This window comes from Netta rufina (assembly GCF_964035555.1).
Source record: "Netta rufina genome assembly, chromosome: 3".
Classification (NCBI taxonomy): domain Eukaryota; kingdom Metazoa; phylum Chordata; class Aves; order Anseriformes; family Anatidae; genus Netta; species Netta rufina.
This window is the reverse complement of record NC_140125.1, coordinates 81,243,211-81,257,714: the sequence shown is the minus strand read 5'-3', so window position 1 is coordinate 81,257,714 and position 14,504 is coordinate 81,243,211. Positions and strand designations below refer to the sequence as shown.

At 39.1% G+C, this 14,504-nt stretch overlaps 1 protein-coding gene across 1 annotated transcript in view; it reads right to left on the bottom strand.

Annotated features, from left to right (window-relative positions):
- Positions 1 to 14,504, bottom strand: part of RSPO3 (R-spondin 3) — a gene marked incomplete at both ends in the record, with an annotated part of 59,981 nt that overhangs the window by 24,837 nt on the left and 20,640 nt on the right. The window contains one exon of the mRNA XM_084283501.1: positions 366 to 557. Coding sequence (XP_084139627.1) covers positions 366 to 557 — 192 coding nt within the window. The remainder of the gene's footprint in view (positions 1 to 365; positions 558 to 14,504) is intronic.

Here is a 14,504-nt window from a genome sequence, read left to right as displayed (position 1 = left end):
TGAGGCTCAGTGGCCTTTAGCCTCTGCTTTACAGAGCTGCAGCTGCTCAGCCTTGCTGCCCCAGCCTTTGGAGGGCAGTGCCTGTCCCTGCTGCTGCCCTACTTCTGCATCAGGGTGTAGAGACAGAGGCCACCTCCCAGCTCCTAGGCAAGTCACTCAAGCAGAGCTGGGACCCTTGAGCATTAGGCACTTTTCTAATTTTTCAACTTAACTCCTTGTTCAGGTTAATATTTATTGCACTACTATAACAGAACTGAAAAAATAAAACTCGGCCTGTCCTCCTGCTTCTCTGTTGACTCGACTCCTAAGGAGCATTCAAAAGAGGACAAACAAATCAATGTTCTTCCCCTTTCCCCAGCACTTACTTGCACACTTATTAATATCAGGATACCGTGTCCCATAGTATCCGCTTGGACACGAGGAAAGACATACTCCAATCTGTTTCATGCCAATCCTCTCCAGAACAAAGAAGAGTCTGGGCTTACATGACAGGCATCCGTTGTAGTCCGAACACGTAGCACACCCTCCTTGGCAACCCTGGCTCACGTTAGGATGCACTGCAAAGAGAAGTATTAAAAAACAAGGTGGAGAAGGAAGAGAATAAGAAATTAGAAAATTTCTTTCCAAAGAACAAGAGCATAATGGTTCCTCTGTATTTGGAAGGGTAGACCACCCTCCTCCCCTCTGACAGCTCTTTAAAGATTGTTTTGTGTTTTTTTTTTTCTTGCATCTTTTATTATGACCCAACATTTCATTTCGGTGATTACTTCACCTGCATAAAAATGAGAAGCTTAACTGACATGCTCACATCTTGCAGAAATAACAAAGTGCAAATTAAATTTAAAATAGATTTTGTAGAACAGCAGCATCATAGAGAAAAATTATTTTTCTTCTAGTTATTTCCAGTGTTTTTCCTGCTGCTTCTTCAGTTAACCTTGTATGCACTTGACTCAGCAGATAAATACACATTCATATATATTTGCTTTTCAAATCTGGATGATTAAAAAACAACCCAGTATATCATTTCCTTCATTGACTAAATGTATTTTGATTGAGTTCTGCTGTGCAGAATATGCCCCTGTTAGATCTAATGCTAATTTGCTCTAATAAAAAGACACAGGAGAGCCATCCTTCTCACCCTCCTTCTTCCTCTGGAATGTTCTCTCTGGCATGTTTTTAATCTCTAACAATTACAACCTGATGTTCAGACTTAACTGTGGCATTTACCCTGCTCCAATCCCAGCATGGAGCATAGGTAGGATTATATTTTCTTTTCAATTGGATTGTTATAATTCTTCAGACAACGAAAGGAAACCTTAGTACACTGACTGCTTAAGACTATCCAGTTTTTATTTGGAAGTAGCAGAAAAACGGGAGATATTGCAGGCTGTATTTTCAGCAGCAGACATTAATCAGTGAATTACTTCTCAGTGGTACAGAGTAATGTTTTGTATCTCTCAGTATTGCAGAAGTTCTTACCTCCTTCTAATTCCTTCTTGGCTGCATTCTTAAATAGGAGTTTGATAATTAAGCATCAAGTAGCTCTAGGCCTGTGTCACTGTTTTTTTGGCCTCTTCTTGTATGACAAACCCAGACGTTTTTCTAACTGTAAACTTTAATTAAGACATCTGATTCTATTTTATGTGTAAGATAAATCCAGTCCTCATTTATATTTGTAAATCCAATTCGTAAATATTGTCATCTTCCTGTTCTGCTTTGTCCTCAGGCTTGTGATATTATTATAAATATGCATGTTCCATACTTTTATCACCTATTTTAGTGTTCTGAACTTATTTTTATCTGCAGACGCTGATAAATCGTTCCCATACACAATGAACTTGCTTTTGTCATCTCCCTTCTGTGGATCCCTTGGAAGTGGACCAGAAGCCCATATGAATCCATGGCTTACAGGTTGAAAAGCACCACTCTTGCTGCTAGCCTGGGGGAGTTTGCCTGGTGGCAGGGAAGTTTGGGAATACCCCTGTACATTCACTTACAGCTTTGGTAAAAATGCATAGCCCAGAAATGAGAAAGGCACTCCTTTATACTCTGAGATTTCAATGGCCAGTATCACAATCTGAGAAATCTCAAAAGGAGTTCAAATTCACTTTTCCTCTTCAATTAACAGAATACAGAATGAAGGTTATTTCTCTCAGTAGGGCTGAACAGGTAGGAAAAAAGAAATCCTTGGCCCTGCTTAGGACAAACAATTTCAATGAGAACATAAGAGCCTAATTCTCTGTGCCCCTAAGGCACTCTGTGGAACAACCACGAGGGAAGTGTATTTACCACCAAGACACACCACTACCATAAGAATAAACAGCATTCTGCATAGTGAGAAGCTGCAAGCACAAACCATTTATCAGATATGTTTTCACCAAAGTAGTGAACTCAAAGTACCAAAAGTAGTCTCTAAATACAGGACAATGTTTTGCTGAGAAGATTCCAAAGGTACAGAGTGTATTGATTCTGAAATTAAGAGCCAGAAAAAATTGCTTTTAAGAGTTTACCATGTGAAAATGTCCTTGTCTCTCTCAACCCTGTGTTTTGGTTCTTGCACGAGGCTACTTTCAAAGGCAGACATCGAAATGTGATCTAAGAAGCTGACATTATTTAAAAACTATCCATGACTTTCCTTCATTAAGTCTGACAGAGGGAAGAAAAAGCAGCTGAAGTACAAAATATTTGTCATCAAAGCTGCTATATAAAATATGGATGATCACTTTTGACAGGAAACATATTACGTGTGAGCACCTGTGACAGATCATTATGAATACATTCACTTGACAGAGAAAACATTACGTGCAACTGCTCAGAGGTCAAGCTTTGTGTGTGAGCCCTTAAGACAGGCAGTGCTTTATTGCCAAGAGAAGATAATTCTCTACAGCTAAAATCCATCACATGGCCAATTTCCATCTCCACTAACTTCAGCAATATTAAATATAAAATAACATGTTTGCATAGCCATTTTCACACTTTCTCCTCTTTTATTCGTCTCAGATATATATAAAAAAAAAAAAAAAAAGCACATAGTTTCAAATGGAGAATCATGTTGTTAGTGTTATGGAGGAAGGAACAAGTTAACATATGTAAGTCAAGCTCCATTTAAAGGTTGATTTCATGCCATGTTATAACACAACGTGTGAAACAAAACAAGCTTCTGGTCTTAGAAATGCAGAGCAAACGTCTCATTGAAAAGTTAGAATTGATATTTTAAATTAGGAGGAGTATTTTTTTTTTCTTTTTATTTATTTTTTTAATCTTAAAAGCTATTAAAGGGATTTTTTTCTGATTGTCTGTTGTGCTGGACATTTCTTTGAGCCTGATAATCTGTGTAATGAAACTGTGTCTCATTAAGCTTGCTTCGAATGCAAGGTAGGCCCCTATGCTGGCTCAGGCAAGGAGAAAATCAGGAACAGACAAGTGCTCCAGAAATTGGTACTGTCTGAAAGCCCAGCACTGTGCTTTGTTAATGAATCTGGAAAAAAAAAAAATTATGGGTGGAGGGAAAATATTTGTGTCTAGAAAATGAGGGAGCATGCTGGAAAAGGGTCATCTCCAAGATCTATCTGACAACCTTGCCCTCCATAACTCTCAGCCTCCACCCTCTCCAGTTTAGGGCTAGGCACTTGCCCGAGGCCTGCAACACAGTGAGCAGTGGCTGCTAGGGCTGGTCCCTCCCGTTCCTAAGGAGGCCAAAACAAAATGGGACAAACTCATGCTTCTGACCACCTTTGTGCCTGGGGAGGGACCTTACTGCTGCAGGGCAGAGAGCTGGCCTTTACTACTTCTCTCTTGGTGCATCAAGCTGCTGAAGCCTGGAAACCTCAAGCATTTCAGCAGTTGCACACTGTAACCATGAGGAAGCAACCAGAAGTGGTGAAATCTGGCCAGTGGTGAAATCAGGCAATGCCTGGCACAGGCATTGCTTCAAATTTCTATACTTACTATACAGTAAGTAAATACTATACGGTATTACTATACAGTAGCAACAAATAAGTAATGTAAAGAAGTGCTTTGAGGTCTACAGGTGAAAAATTACTAGGAGAGCAGCAACCGCTCCTGTTAGCCACAAGTTTTAGATGTGGTAGCCAGGCAGAGAGAGGGACGGTGCCTTGGCAGGGGGTCAGGCACTGTGTCCGCACAGATTAGGCCCTGGCTGTACAGCCAAGTGGTCAGGGTTTTAGCATTCCCCAGAATGCTCTCACTTGTAACCATGTGGCCTTTGGTGCAACCTACTTCATTACAAAGACACGATAAAATAAAATGTGTTATAAAAATTCCTCCATAACCCTCAGAACAGTTTTTTTTTTTGTTTTTTTTTTTTTTTTTTTTTTTTTTTTTTTGTTTTGTTTTGTTTTTGTTTTTTTTTTTTGTGACTTAAAATGGAGGTATGCTGTGAGCAGCGTGCTAGGAGCAGTGCTGGCAGTCAGAGGTGGCCCAGCAGCAATTGAGCAAGCCATCCTCTTGTTTTCCAGAGCTCTTTGAACACAGTGAAATCCTACACTCTCAGGGATGGAAAATACAGCACAACAATGGGCAAAGCAAATGGTGGAAGCACAGAGACCCACAGAGATATCCTTACCCACCTCTTACACAAGGATCAACCAGGACTGCTTACTTGCATCAGATCCAAAAGTATGTGTGTGCAGGCTCATGACTGGTTTTAGGTCCAGAATCCATCCACTATGTTTTTCTCTTTAGAAAGCCTAACTACTAGAGATCAGAGAAGACACTAAGCTAATCTTGAACTATTCCCAGCCCCTGTCTGTCTTTAAGCTCTTTTTGGCTTGAATGCTGTTTTCTGTTTTTGTTTTTGTTGTTGTTGTCATTGTTGTTGGTTGATTGATTGATTGATTGATTTATTTGTGTGTGTACACTGTTTGTCCAAATATTAGTTTTCAGCCTCATTAGTGAATGAAATCACTAGGGATTTTCCTTTCTCAGAATATTTTCCAAAGTACTTCTCTGAAAACAATGAGTTGTGATCTCCCTATTAAAAATAGAAAGTTAGGGACAAGGAGCTGAATTTGAGTCTGAACTTTAAATCCTGGGATGATAGGTGATTTTGATGGCACGCAGCAAACAAATTCTAACACCTTTGGCGATGAAATTTTGCGCTTAGTTTTACTTCATATACATATTGAAAGTGATGGTATTAAAAAAAAAAAAAAAAAAAAGAGTATACATGAGAAATCCAGGAATCCAGGCAGGAGTATATTTTCACAGCCAGGGGAAAAGCTTGGGGTAAAAGAATATTCTTTTCCCATTTGCTGCAGCTGAGGTGCACTGTCTTACCATCAATCTTCAACTACAAGTAGTCCATTTAGAGGGTCATTCTTGAAATGGATGTGCTAGACAAATGAAATCCATCCGTGCTAGGAAGCTGTTGTTACTTCTGGTTTCTCAGGCCTGTGAGTGCTCACAGGAAATATTTTCACAGCAGAGTTACTCTGGAATTCAGCCTCTCCTGGGTGGACCTCGCTGCAAGACCTGAGCCCTGCTTCAGCTTCACCTACCAAATCACACCCCATGGGTACCAGCCCTGGTGATGGGAGATTTGTGACAAGATATCCCTTGAGTTCTTGTAACACTTATCACTCTGCAAGTTCTTTGGCGTCTGTTTTTCTCTCTCTTGCTTAGTGTGAAGCAGCTGTCTGTGGCAGTGGCCTGAAAACAATACTTCGTGTGAAGCACAGTTACTCTTAATCATGCGGACTGTCCTTTAGGCAAAAGCAAATAGCATTTGGCAGTGAGCTCTTCTAATGAGAAAGTCATTAAGGAATTCAGTTTGCAAACCACAGCATATTTCCTCATACTCTTTCTTGGACAGCATTTCTCTGTGTGCAAAATACATTAGAAATGGAACAGACAATTGTGGGGCAAAACCACTGAACCAATGTGTAGGTAACATACAGTGCAGAGCATGGGAAAAGCCCAGGGGTGGTGGAACAGCACTGGGAGAATAAGTACACATGGGTTTGATTAGCTTGTATTATCACTGCTAAAGAGATTGCCAGCCTGGGCTGAAATGAAACCTGAGCTCAATCTTACAGGCTAAGCTCTGCTTGATAGCTTGGCCTTAAATCACCCACACGGAGGCCAGGGACTTGATGTGTTATGATGGGGCAGCAGCTGGGCTCTGTAGGGGAGGTAGACCCATTGCACAGTAATTGCTACGTTTGATTGGCCATAAGTTTTCTGGGATGCAACGGAACCAGTGGTGATGCCTGAGGAATGTGAGCTCTCCATCCAACCTCTCCTGGATTTAGAGTAGTCTGAGGAAACCTTGAAAGGAGAGACAGCCACAAAAAGAGCAAACAGGAAAACCAGTCTCAAAGTCAAGTGTTAAACTCTTAACATCTTCTCTTCCTCTTTGTGATTTGTGCTTCACAAACACTTTTAAGATTTCTTTCTAAGAGGATGGCATCTCTTCCAGATATTTGTCCTCTTCCAGATATTTGTCTGACTTCAATTTTGCTTCAGAGTATTGCTACCTTCTGTAGTACACAACATATAAAAAAGATGATCGTCAAGTGTTTTGAAATAAAAAGATCCCATAAGGACTGAAACATCTGCCTGGCCTGACAGAACATTTTCCTCCTCCCTCAGTTACATCTGAGGATAAAGAAACCAACCTTTTTTGTTCACCAAGTGTCAACAGTTCTAAAGAGGAACAGAAAGATGAGTATGGGACTGTCCCACAGTCTGAGGGAGTATCCGTGACCATTTTGTAGTGGTGTCTACCAGCAAGGAGGCCCTCATCACAAACAGCCAAGATCTCACTGGGGGATGCCTCATCTTTATTAAATACATGTCTGGCAAAGTGATCCTGAAAATTAAGTACACTGGCTGCCAGAACACATTTCCCCGGAATTTAGTTAGAAAGAGCATCAACAGACTGAAAAATCTCACCAGGGGTACAGAGTTTTGTGCAGTCTCCTAGCATCTTCAGTGCAACAGAAATGAGCCACAGCAACCACAGATGGCTCCTTCTCATTCCAGAGAGTTTTGTAAATAAACTGAAAAATTCTTTTCATGGAGAAAGAAGGGAAATTGACTTTTTTTTTTTTTTTTTTTTTTTTTTTCCCACGTACTATGGAGCACCACTACAATTCAGGGATACAGGAAGATTAACCACTATAGGGAGCAAAGAGGATTCCAAAGGCAAGTTGCCTTAAGCACCCTTGTGATGATGGAAATGGTAGGATCAGGTCATGCAATATCTGTTTACATCAAGTTCTAAATCCTATAAGCAACTACAGATTTTACAGGTAGAGCCAGCTATAGTTATTTCCAATAGCCAACCTTCAAGACTACATTATGAGTCTTCTATAAGGGTAAGAAACTGAATGACATTAGCACATCCTTACTGTCTAGATAAGATTACATGTTACAGAAGGAAATGTATAGGATCTATAAAGAGTAGCAGTAAGAAACACCTAGTAGCTCTTTAACCAGTGTGTCATGACATATGCTAGACTCGGCTACATGCAAAGCAAGCATCTGTGCTGAGGAGAAAGAAAGAGACATGAGTTTTGGGAAGAGATTATACTTTCTGTATGTATATTTGGACAGTATTTTAACAGTTTAAACCTGCAAGATGACGTCATGAAGCTCTCCAGTTGATTCTGCACTGTTTTTATGGGCACAGAACTCCAAAACCAGCGGTTTAAAAATTGTCAAATGCCACCGTGACCCCCATGACTCCCAGATCTCTTCATTACAAGAGGTGCAGACTTTATTCAGGTAAGAAAAACATACCCTTATATTGTACATGCTCATTCTCTCAAATATGCAGGCACACTTTCTGCCTTATGCTAGCCTTCCATTTATTATTCATATGTTTCTAACAAAGCTCATTGGTGATAAGGTTGTCGTGCTGGCAGCAGAGCCTGTCCCCCCAGTTTACCTCTCTTTTTTTTTGCTGCTCCAGCATACTGGAGACTTTTATTGTTGCGTATTACACAGATGCTCGTGCACTTCCAAGCTGTATAAGGATCACTCAGCTCATACTGTCAACATTACACAACTACAGTAGCATTTGCAAGTTTCCCATTTCCCACAGGGTCTTTGGAGACCAGAGTTTTTCTCTCAAAGTTTTGTTTCAGAAACCACAGAAAGAACAGCAGGATGTAACAGATTTTACTTTCCGTGCTGGGGACTAGGGAGAAGGGTTTAGACAGCAAATGCCTGTAATCCCATGTCAAAGTTATGATTTTTCTACTACTATGTTTACAGCGTTAAAAAATTAATAAGCTAGACAGCAAGCCAGCCCACTGCCTTGGCGTTGCTCAGATGTGCCTTTGGTCAATTACTTAATATCCTCTCAATTTTGTATATTTTCATAAGTGGCATTGATCAGAAGTTTGTACTGAATGAACTAATTTTTTTTCTGTGTGATGATTAAATTCATACCACGCTGAAACTAACTGGAAGCCCCAAATTATGTTGTTTACAGTGGAACTATTCTGGATCGATGCCTGCAACCATTGAATCAGAACCTGTCTCTTTAAATTCAAGTCTCACATCAAGATTTGGACCCAGAGTATAGATACTAAGAAATATTGCAGTGCTGGAAGGTCTCTAAAAATTGGGTTCTACAATTTGTAACAGTGATAATGATCTCAAATTTTCCTAGAGGAAAAAGGGTAAATTCTTCAGGCTGACTGGCCTATCAGTGACACAAGATACCGTCCAAAATTCAAGTTTAAGTTAATGGCAAAAATACTAGAAGCAGTCTAGTGACTGCTTCTCTGCTGCAGCATTGGGTAGTGATGCATACGCTATCAACACCTAGCAAATGAAGACACAACTATTTTCATCTCTCTCATGCCACTGGGACCTCTGCCAGTTAAAAAAAAAAAAATACCAAAGGTTTCTGAATGCAAAATGTGGACAGTAACGATATGAAATCAAATTCAGCTCTGGTAGAAAACAGACAAGAGACTTCACCACCAGCTGGCTCAGACTCTTTGGCTGCCATCCTGGCCCACCAAAGTCAACAGCACAGATCCTCTTAAGAAAGGGGGACGAGGATCTCACTCATTTGTTAATCAACAGCTTTTGGGTAGCCCATGATTTGGAGCGCCCTTATCTGATTTATAAAGGTCAGTGTGATTAGATGGCCTGTTTTGAGTGGGATTAAGCTTTAGGTTGGGTGAGATTTAAGTAAGTGTCTGATTCCTGACAAACTGACTCAGTTCAAGAGCTCTGCAAGTCTGGCCCTCCTTGTGAAGTAAATATGAATGGCACGTAGTTAGGGCTTGTTTCATCACCCTTTGTGCCTTCTGCCCTCCCTTTGAAGTCCGAGCCTCCCCCTCCCAACCTTCTTTTCTGCCTCACACACTGGCCCACATGAAAGACATTTCGCACTCACACCAAGCATCCTTCTCTTCCCTAAGACCATAATAGATCCAGCGTCACTGCCCTGATACGCAGCAGGCAGCTTACAGCCAACCCAGAGCCATGCTGGGCAGTATTTGAGCTGAATTATTGGGGCACGGGTGATGAAATCAAGACTAATATCCACTCTGGGCATGAGCAGGGACACAACTCATTTGTCACACGGTGGTGGTGCACCACCACTGCCTGAGGATTTGCACACCCATCTCCTCCGCTGAGTGCAAGAGAAAACAAAGCATCTTTTTCATTATTGTTACTTAAACGTGGCCTCTGTAAACATACGTCCTTCATCCCAAAACTAATTAATGGCATAATGCTCACACACCAAGCTCCACAGACAGTTAAATCAATCAAAAGCATGCAGCAATCCCATTGGGTGCTGTGGTGGCAGGAAGAGGCCCAGGCAGAGGCCAAGGTACCTGGAGGCCAAGGAGCCTGGGGGGAGGCCAAAGTGCCCAGCTGCCTCCTTGCTGGCAGGGTGGAGGAGCCACAAGCTGCCCAGGGTGGGGGTGGCCTGGAGAGGAGGCCAAGCACTGGGAGTTCGGTTCTGGTGGCTGAAGGGCACCCCTCATTTGCTCTGATGCTTGTCCCTATGGATCAGCTGTGGAGCAGAGGATGGGAAGGCTGTTTCACAAGGTTTTTTAAATGTGGGATTCATGGGAAATTGTCATAAGAACCAAAAAATTACAAAATATTCCATTTAAAAAAGATCTATTTCACTTTGTTGGAGATATTTGGCTTCAGTTTAACTTTTTCAAAATTCATATTACATATAATAAATCCAAACGAAGCATTTGATATGAAAAAACAGTTCAGAATATCTCAAAAAATCAGTTCCAGAAGATGTTACAGGTGAGTTTTTTTTTATTATTTTTTTATTTTTTTTATGGTACAAAATGCTTCTTATTCATTCTCAGACAGAATTCTGTCAAAGTTGTTTTATGAAATATTTGAATTTTTAGAGAGTGGCATGTTCAGTTGGAATGTTTTTCTGTAAGTGATTCTCCAAGTGGCTTTAATTTGTAATAACTAAGATGGTATGGAATGGTAAGATATAACATTTTAATTTGCAAGAAAAAGGAAATTCTAAAGAAAAAAAAATAAAAATGAGACCACCTATTGACAAGACTAGGTAAAGAAAAAATAACGAGAAAGGCATACAATTGTATATGAAACTGGTAATTAAATATCTAGAAAAATTTGGGTTAGCATTATGAGTCTGATTAAATATTTTCAAGTAAGAGTTATAAAATCAAAGTTTTTTAAACTGCTTTAATGTTCTTTCTTCAATTGGGACAAATTACCCCAAAACCAACAAAAAACAAACAACAACAAAGAAAAAAGAGAAACACAAAAAATTTGTGTCTTTAAAATCAATTTAACCTAAAGTAGAAATTAAAAGAAATAAATTAAAAAAAAAAAAAAGAAAAGATTATGAATTGTAGCTTCTAAAGGTGGCTCGTTTTTTATTTGTCAGATATATTATTTAACATTGTTGTTGAACAGCAAATGTGACGTCCAACACTTCTAATTGCACAAATTGTCTTAAAAATATACTTTTGCTAGTCTTTCGCCTACAGCAGTAGTATGTGTCACATAATTTAGACTGAATCACAGCAGCATCCTGAGGGCATGTCACCCTACACTGCACAAGTACAATTTGTGAAACACCTCTTCCTACCCAACTTGCTTCACAATGAAGTGACCCATTTGCTGAGATGGCTGCTTTTTCAGGTGTCAGATGCCTTAGCCAGCTTGAAAAATATTCTTGGCACTTTGCAACAGTGCTCTGTTGAAGAACATTTTTCTAATAACTATAGCAATGAGGAAGAGAGGACTGTTCTGTTCTGTTTTGTTATTCTGTAAAATAATTAACAGGATGCAGAATAAATTATAGAAATAGAAACCATTGCTGCAAACAGAACTGTCTAATATAAGCTATACCAACAATTAGTCAGGCTTCAGTGAAAACCAAACATCCCCCAGATATTAGAAAAACATGAAATCACAGCAGTTATTTTTAAAGCATCCAATACGATGAATATTTGGCAGCTCAACTGGTGGCTAGTGGCTTGCGGCTCCACGTTGGGCTGCCATGAGCCAGGCGTCAGATATGAAATGACCACAACAACACCACTCCAAATGCTGGGCTGCTGCAGCAAAATTGTGATAAAAAATGACACATGCGGATGCCAAAAAGGACAAAGTGAAAGGAAAGGTTGAACTGTGCCCTAGTATGAAAACATCCGCTTTAACTGACTCCTTGGGTTTGTGGAGTTGCATGAAGCAAGTCAAGTGACTTGCTGTTACAAAGAGGTATCAGCTCCTCACCAGTACAGTATCTGGAGACAAAAATTCACAACAAGCCAAGCTGCAGGTTTAGGGGATGCTGTTCTGATGCAGAGTGATGGACCAAGTCATCAACCTGTAATCTGTAGAGCACCAGAGGTCTGCATCGTTTTAGGTATTGAAAAAAATGATTGAGACGGTTTTGTTTCCCAATGCCAAAACAAGTTTCCATACACTTCAGTACAGAAAAAAAATGAAACAAATATTGTGGAAGAAAACAAAAGGAATAGGTAAACTTTCAACATCTAGCCTACTATTTCCATATATCTGAAGACCCTCTAGCAGCACCACAGATTTTTGTACTTTTTGGAGAAAGCTAGGAATTCTTGTATTTGAAGGTTGATGAAATTACCTCCATATTGTCTGTTTCAGAAATATTTTCTGTTTTCTGTCATTGGAAAGCTGAAAGTATTAGCATCAACATTTTCAAATCCAGGGCCTTCAGTGAGACAACTAATGCCCCCACTTCATTCCTGAACACATAACCTGATTTTCGACATGCCTGTGGAAGATGCAAATGGTCAGCAGTCTGAAAATGCAGCTATTTATTTAGGATGTTAATCAAAGGGTTGTTGCTTCACTTGTAGAGCCAAACTTAAAAGTTTTGGCCTTGTCATATTTGGGCTTCAATTTCTTCAGCTGCAAAGAAGAAATGATACCTATCTCTTAGGAGTGTCGAGGTGTTTAATTCATAGATGTTTATGATATGTTCTCAGCTTTGGCTGAAATTTCTGGCTTCTTACTTTGTAGATGCAGGCCTTTATATGTAACTCTGTGCTTGGCACTACATTCTGCCTTGCTTTATATGGGATTCTCTTATATACATCAGATTGTTACGAAAACATCTACTGAGTCATGGGTGCAAGTGTGGTAACAATTTATTCTAGTTACTTGTATGACGTTTCCAAGCACAGATTTCAGAGGCAGATTGAGACAAGTTGGGAAGTCATTTCTTTTAACTTTCTGATTTCTGCTCTTTGACTGAGGAGATTAGATTATTGGAAAACACGCTATTAGCGCTGGCTTGTGACCAAAGGATCTGCTTTGCATTCTGCAAGGGGTGCTGTACTTGCTGTAAATGAAGGAAAAGAGCTGGTTAAGTTACTCCAGCAAGGAATGTTCCCTTTGGGAATTGTCCACAGAAAACTAGAACTGTGGTTGGTGAGCAAAGAGCAACAAGGAGAAGAAAAATAACAAAAAAGGTCAGAAATTTCAGGGAAATAAAAGGCCCTTTTTCTTCTCTATACCGAGCACCAAGTTAACAAGATTTAATGTTTGTTGATCAGTTTTATGCTGCTTTCTGCGTACCCAGACCCAACAGAATAAAAACCTAAACGATTACCATGTCAGCCCATGCTTAAATTCCTCCCCATTCAAAAACTCACATCAGCATATGGTTACCTTCACACATGTGTTACAGACCCCTTGACTTCAATTAGACCTAAATACCTGATTAAAATTAAGGACACATTCTTGAATAGAGGCTCTTGTGCTTGGAGCAGACACATATCTTCCTGAAGTAGGCAAAAGCCTGACTGTTAACCCGAACTTTGAAAAGAATGCATAGCACTTCTTATCCTTTAACTAATTCAAAGATTCAACTTTTTTTTTTTTTTTAAACTTTTCAATATTTTAGATAATTTCATAGTAAAGAACAAAAAGCTTCAACTATTTGCAACATGACTGTGTTTTCATTTTTCTTCAGAGGAGCAAGAATATTATTCTTCTTTCTTTAACAGACTAAAAATAAAAATAAAAATAAAAATAAAAATAAAAATAAAAATAAAAATAAAAATAAAAATAAAAATAAAAATAAAAATAAAAATAAAAATAAAAATAAAAATAAAAATATATTTTTTTCCTTATTCTACAGAGAAAAGCATGGCTATGGGAATACAAAATTTCTTATTAAGAAAAGGGTTTGGTACTATTTTAATTTATTGGCTCTTTAAAATTAATGTTCATGCTTTTAAAATCACTTTCATAATATCTGGGAGTAAGATTCCCCTGGTGCTTACAGTAAGTAAGCAGCCCTGTTTCTTTGTGACTGCAGGAGACAAAGCACATATGATAGTTTTGGTGCTTTTCAACATAAAGGTTTTCAACTTTGAGATTATCAATTAATTTTATCAAGTAACTCCTGAACTGTATTCTGGTAGGAAGGAAATCAGATTGCTTTGATTTCAGTAAGAATCAATCTGGTGTCCTAGAGAGTCTCTCTTTGTTAATCTTTAAAGTACCTTTTTCAGCTTGAATCTGCTGTTTACTGTGTAATACTTTCCATACCAACATCATATGTAATACTTCACATGGAAAAAAGCCAGTACAACAAAGGTGTTCTCACAGAAAATTAGAAAGAGGTGTTCAAAGGGAAACCAAGTGAAAAGGAGGTCAAATGATTGGGGAAACTGATTACAATGTTTTCCACTGATGTGAAAATGAGAAAAAGTATAATTATCACAAATCATATTGTGATTTCAGCCATCCTTAAAAAAACCTGAGAACACGATATGATCAAATCACAGCAGCAGCAGTAACAATAACATTCCAGATATATGTGCAATTCTATAGGACCTGTTATCCTGAGGTCCTTAAGGCAATCAAGTAAGATCCAGTTCTGTGATGTAAGAGCTTTTACACTTTATTCTTTTAAGGGGTCATATTACTTTTTAGGTCACTGAAGCAGCTCTTTAGTAGCACATGTTTGGAAAAGAAAGAGAATGCGTTGCCTGTCTGATAACCACCATAAC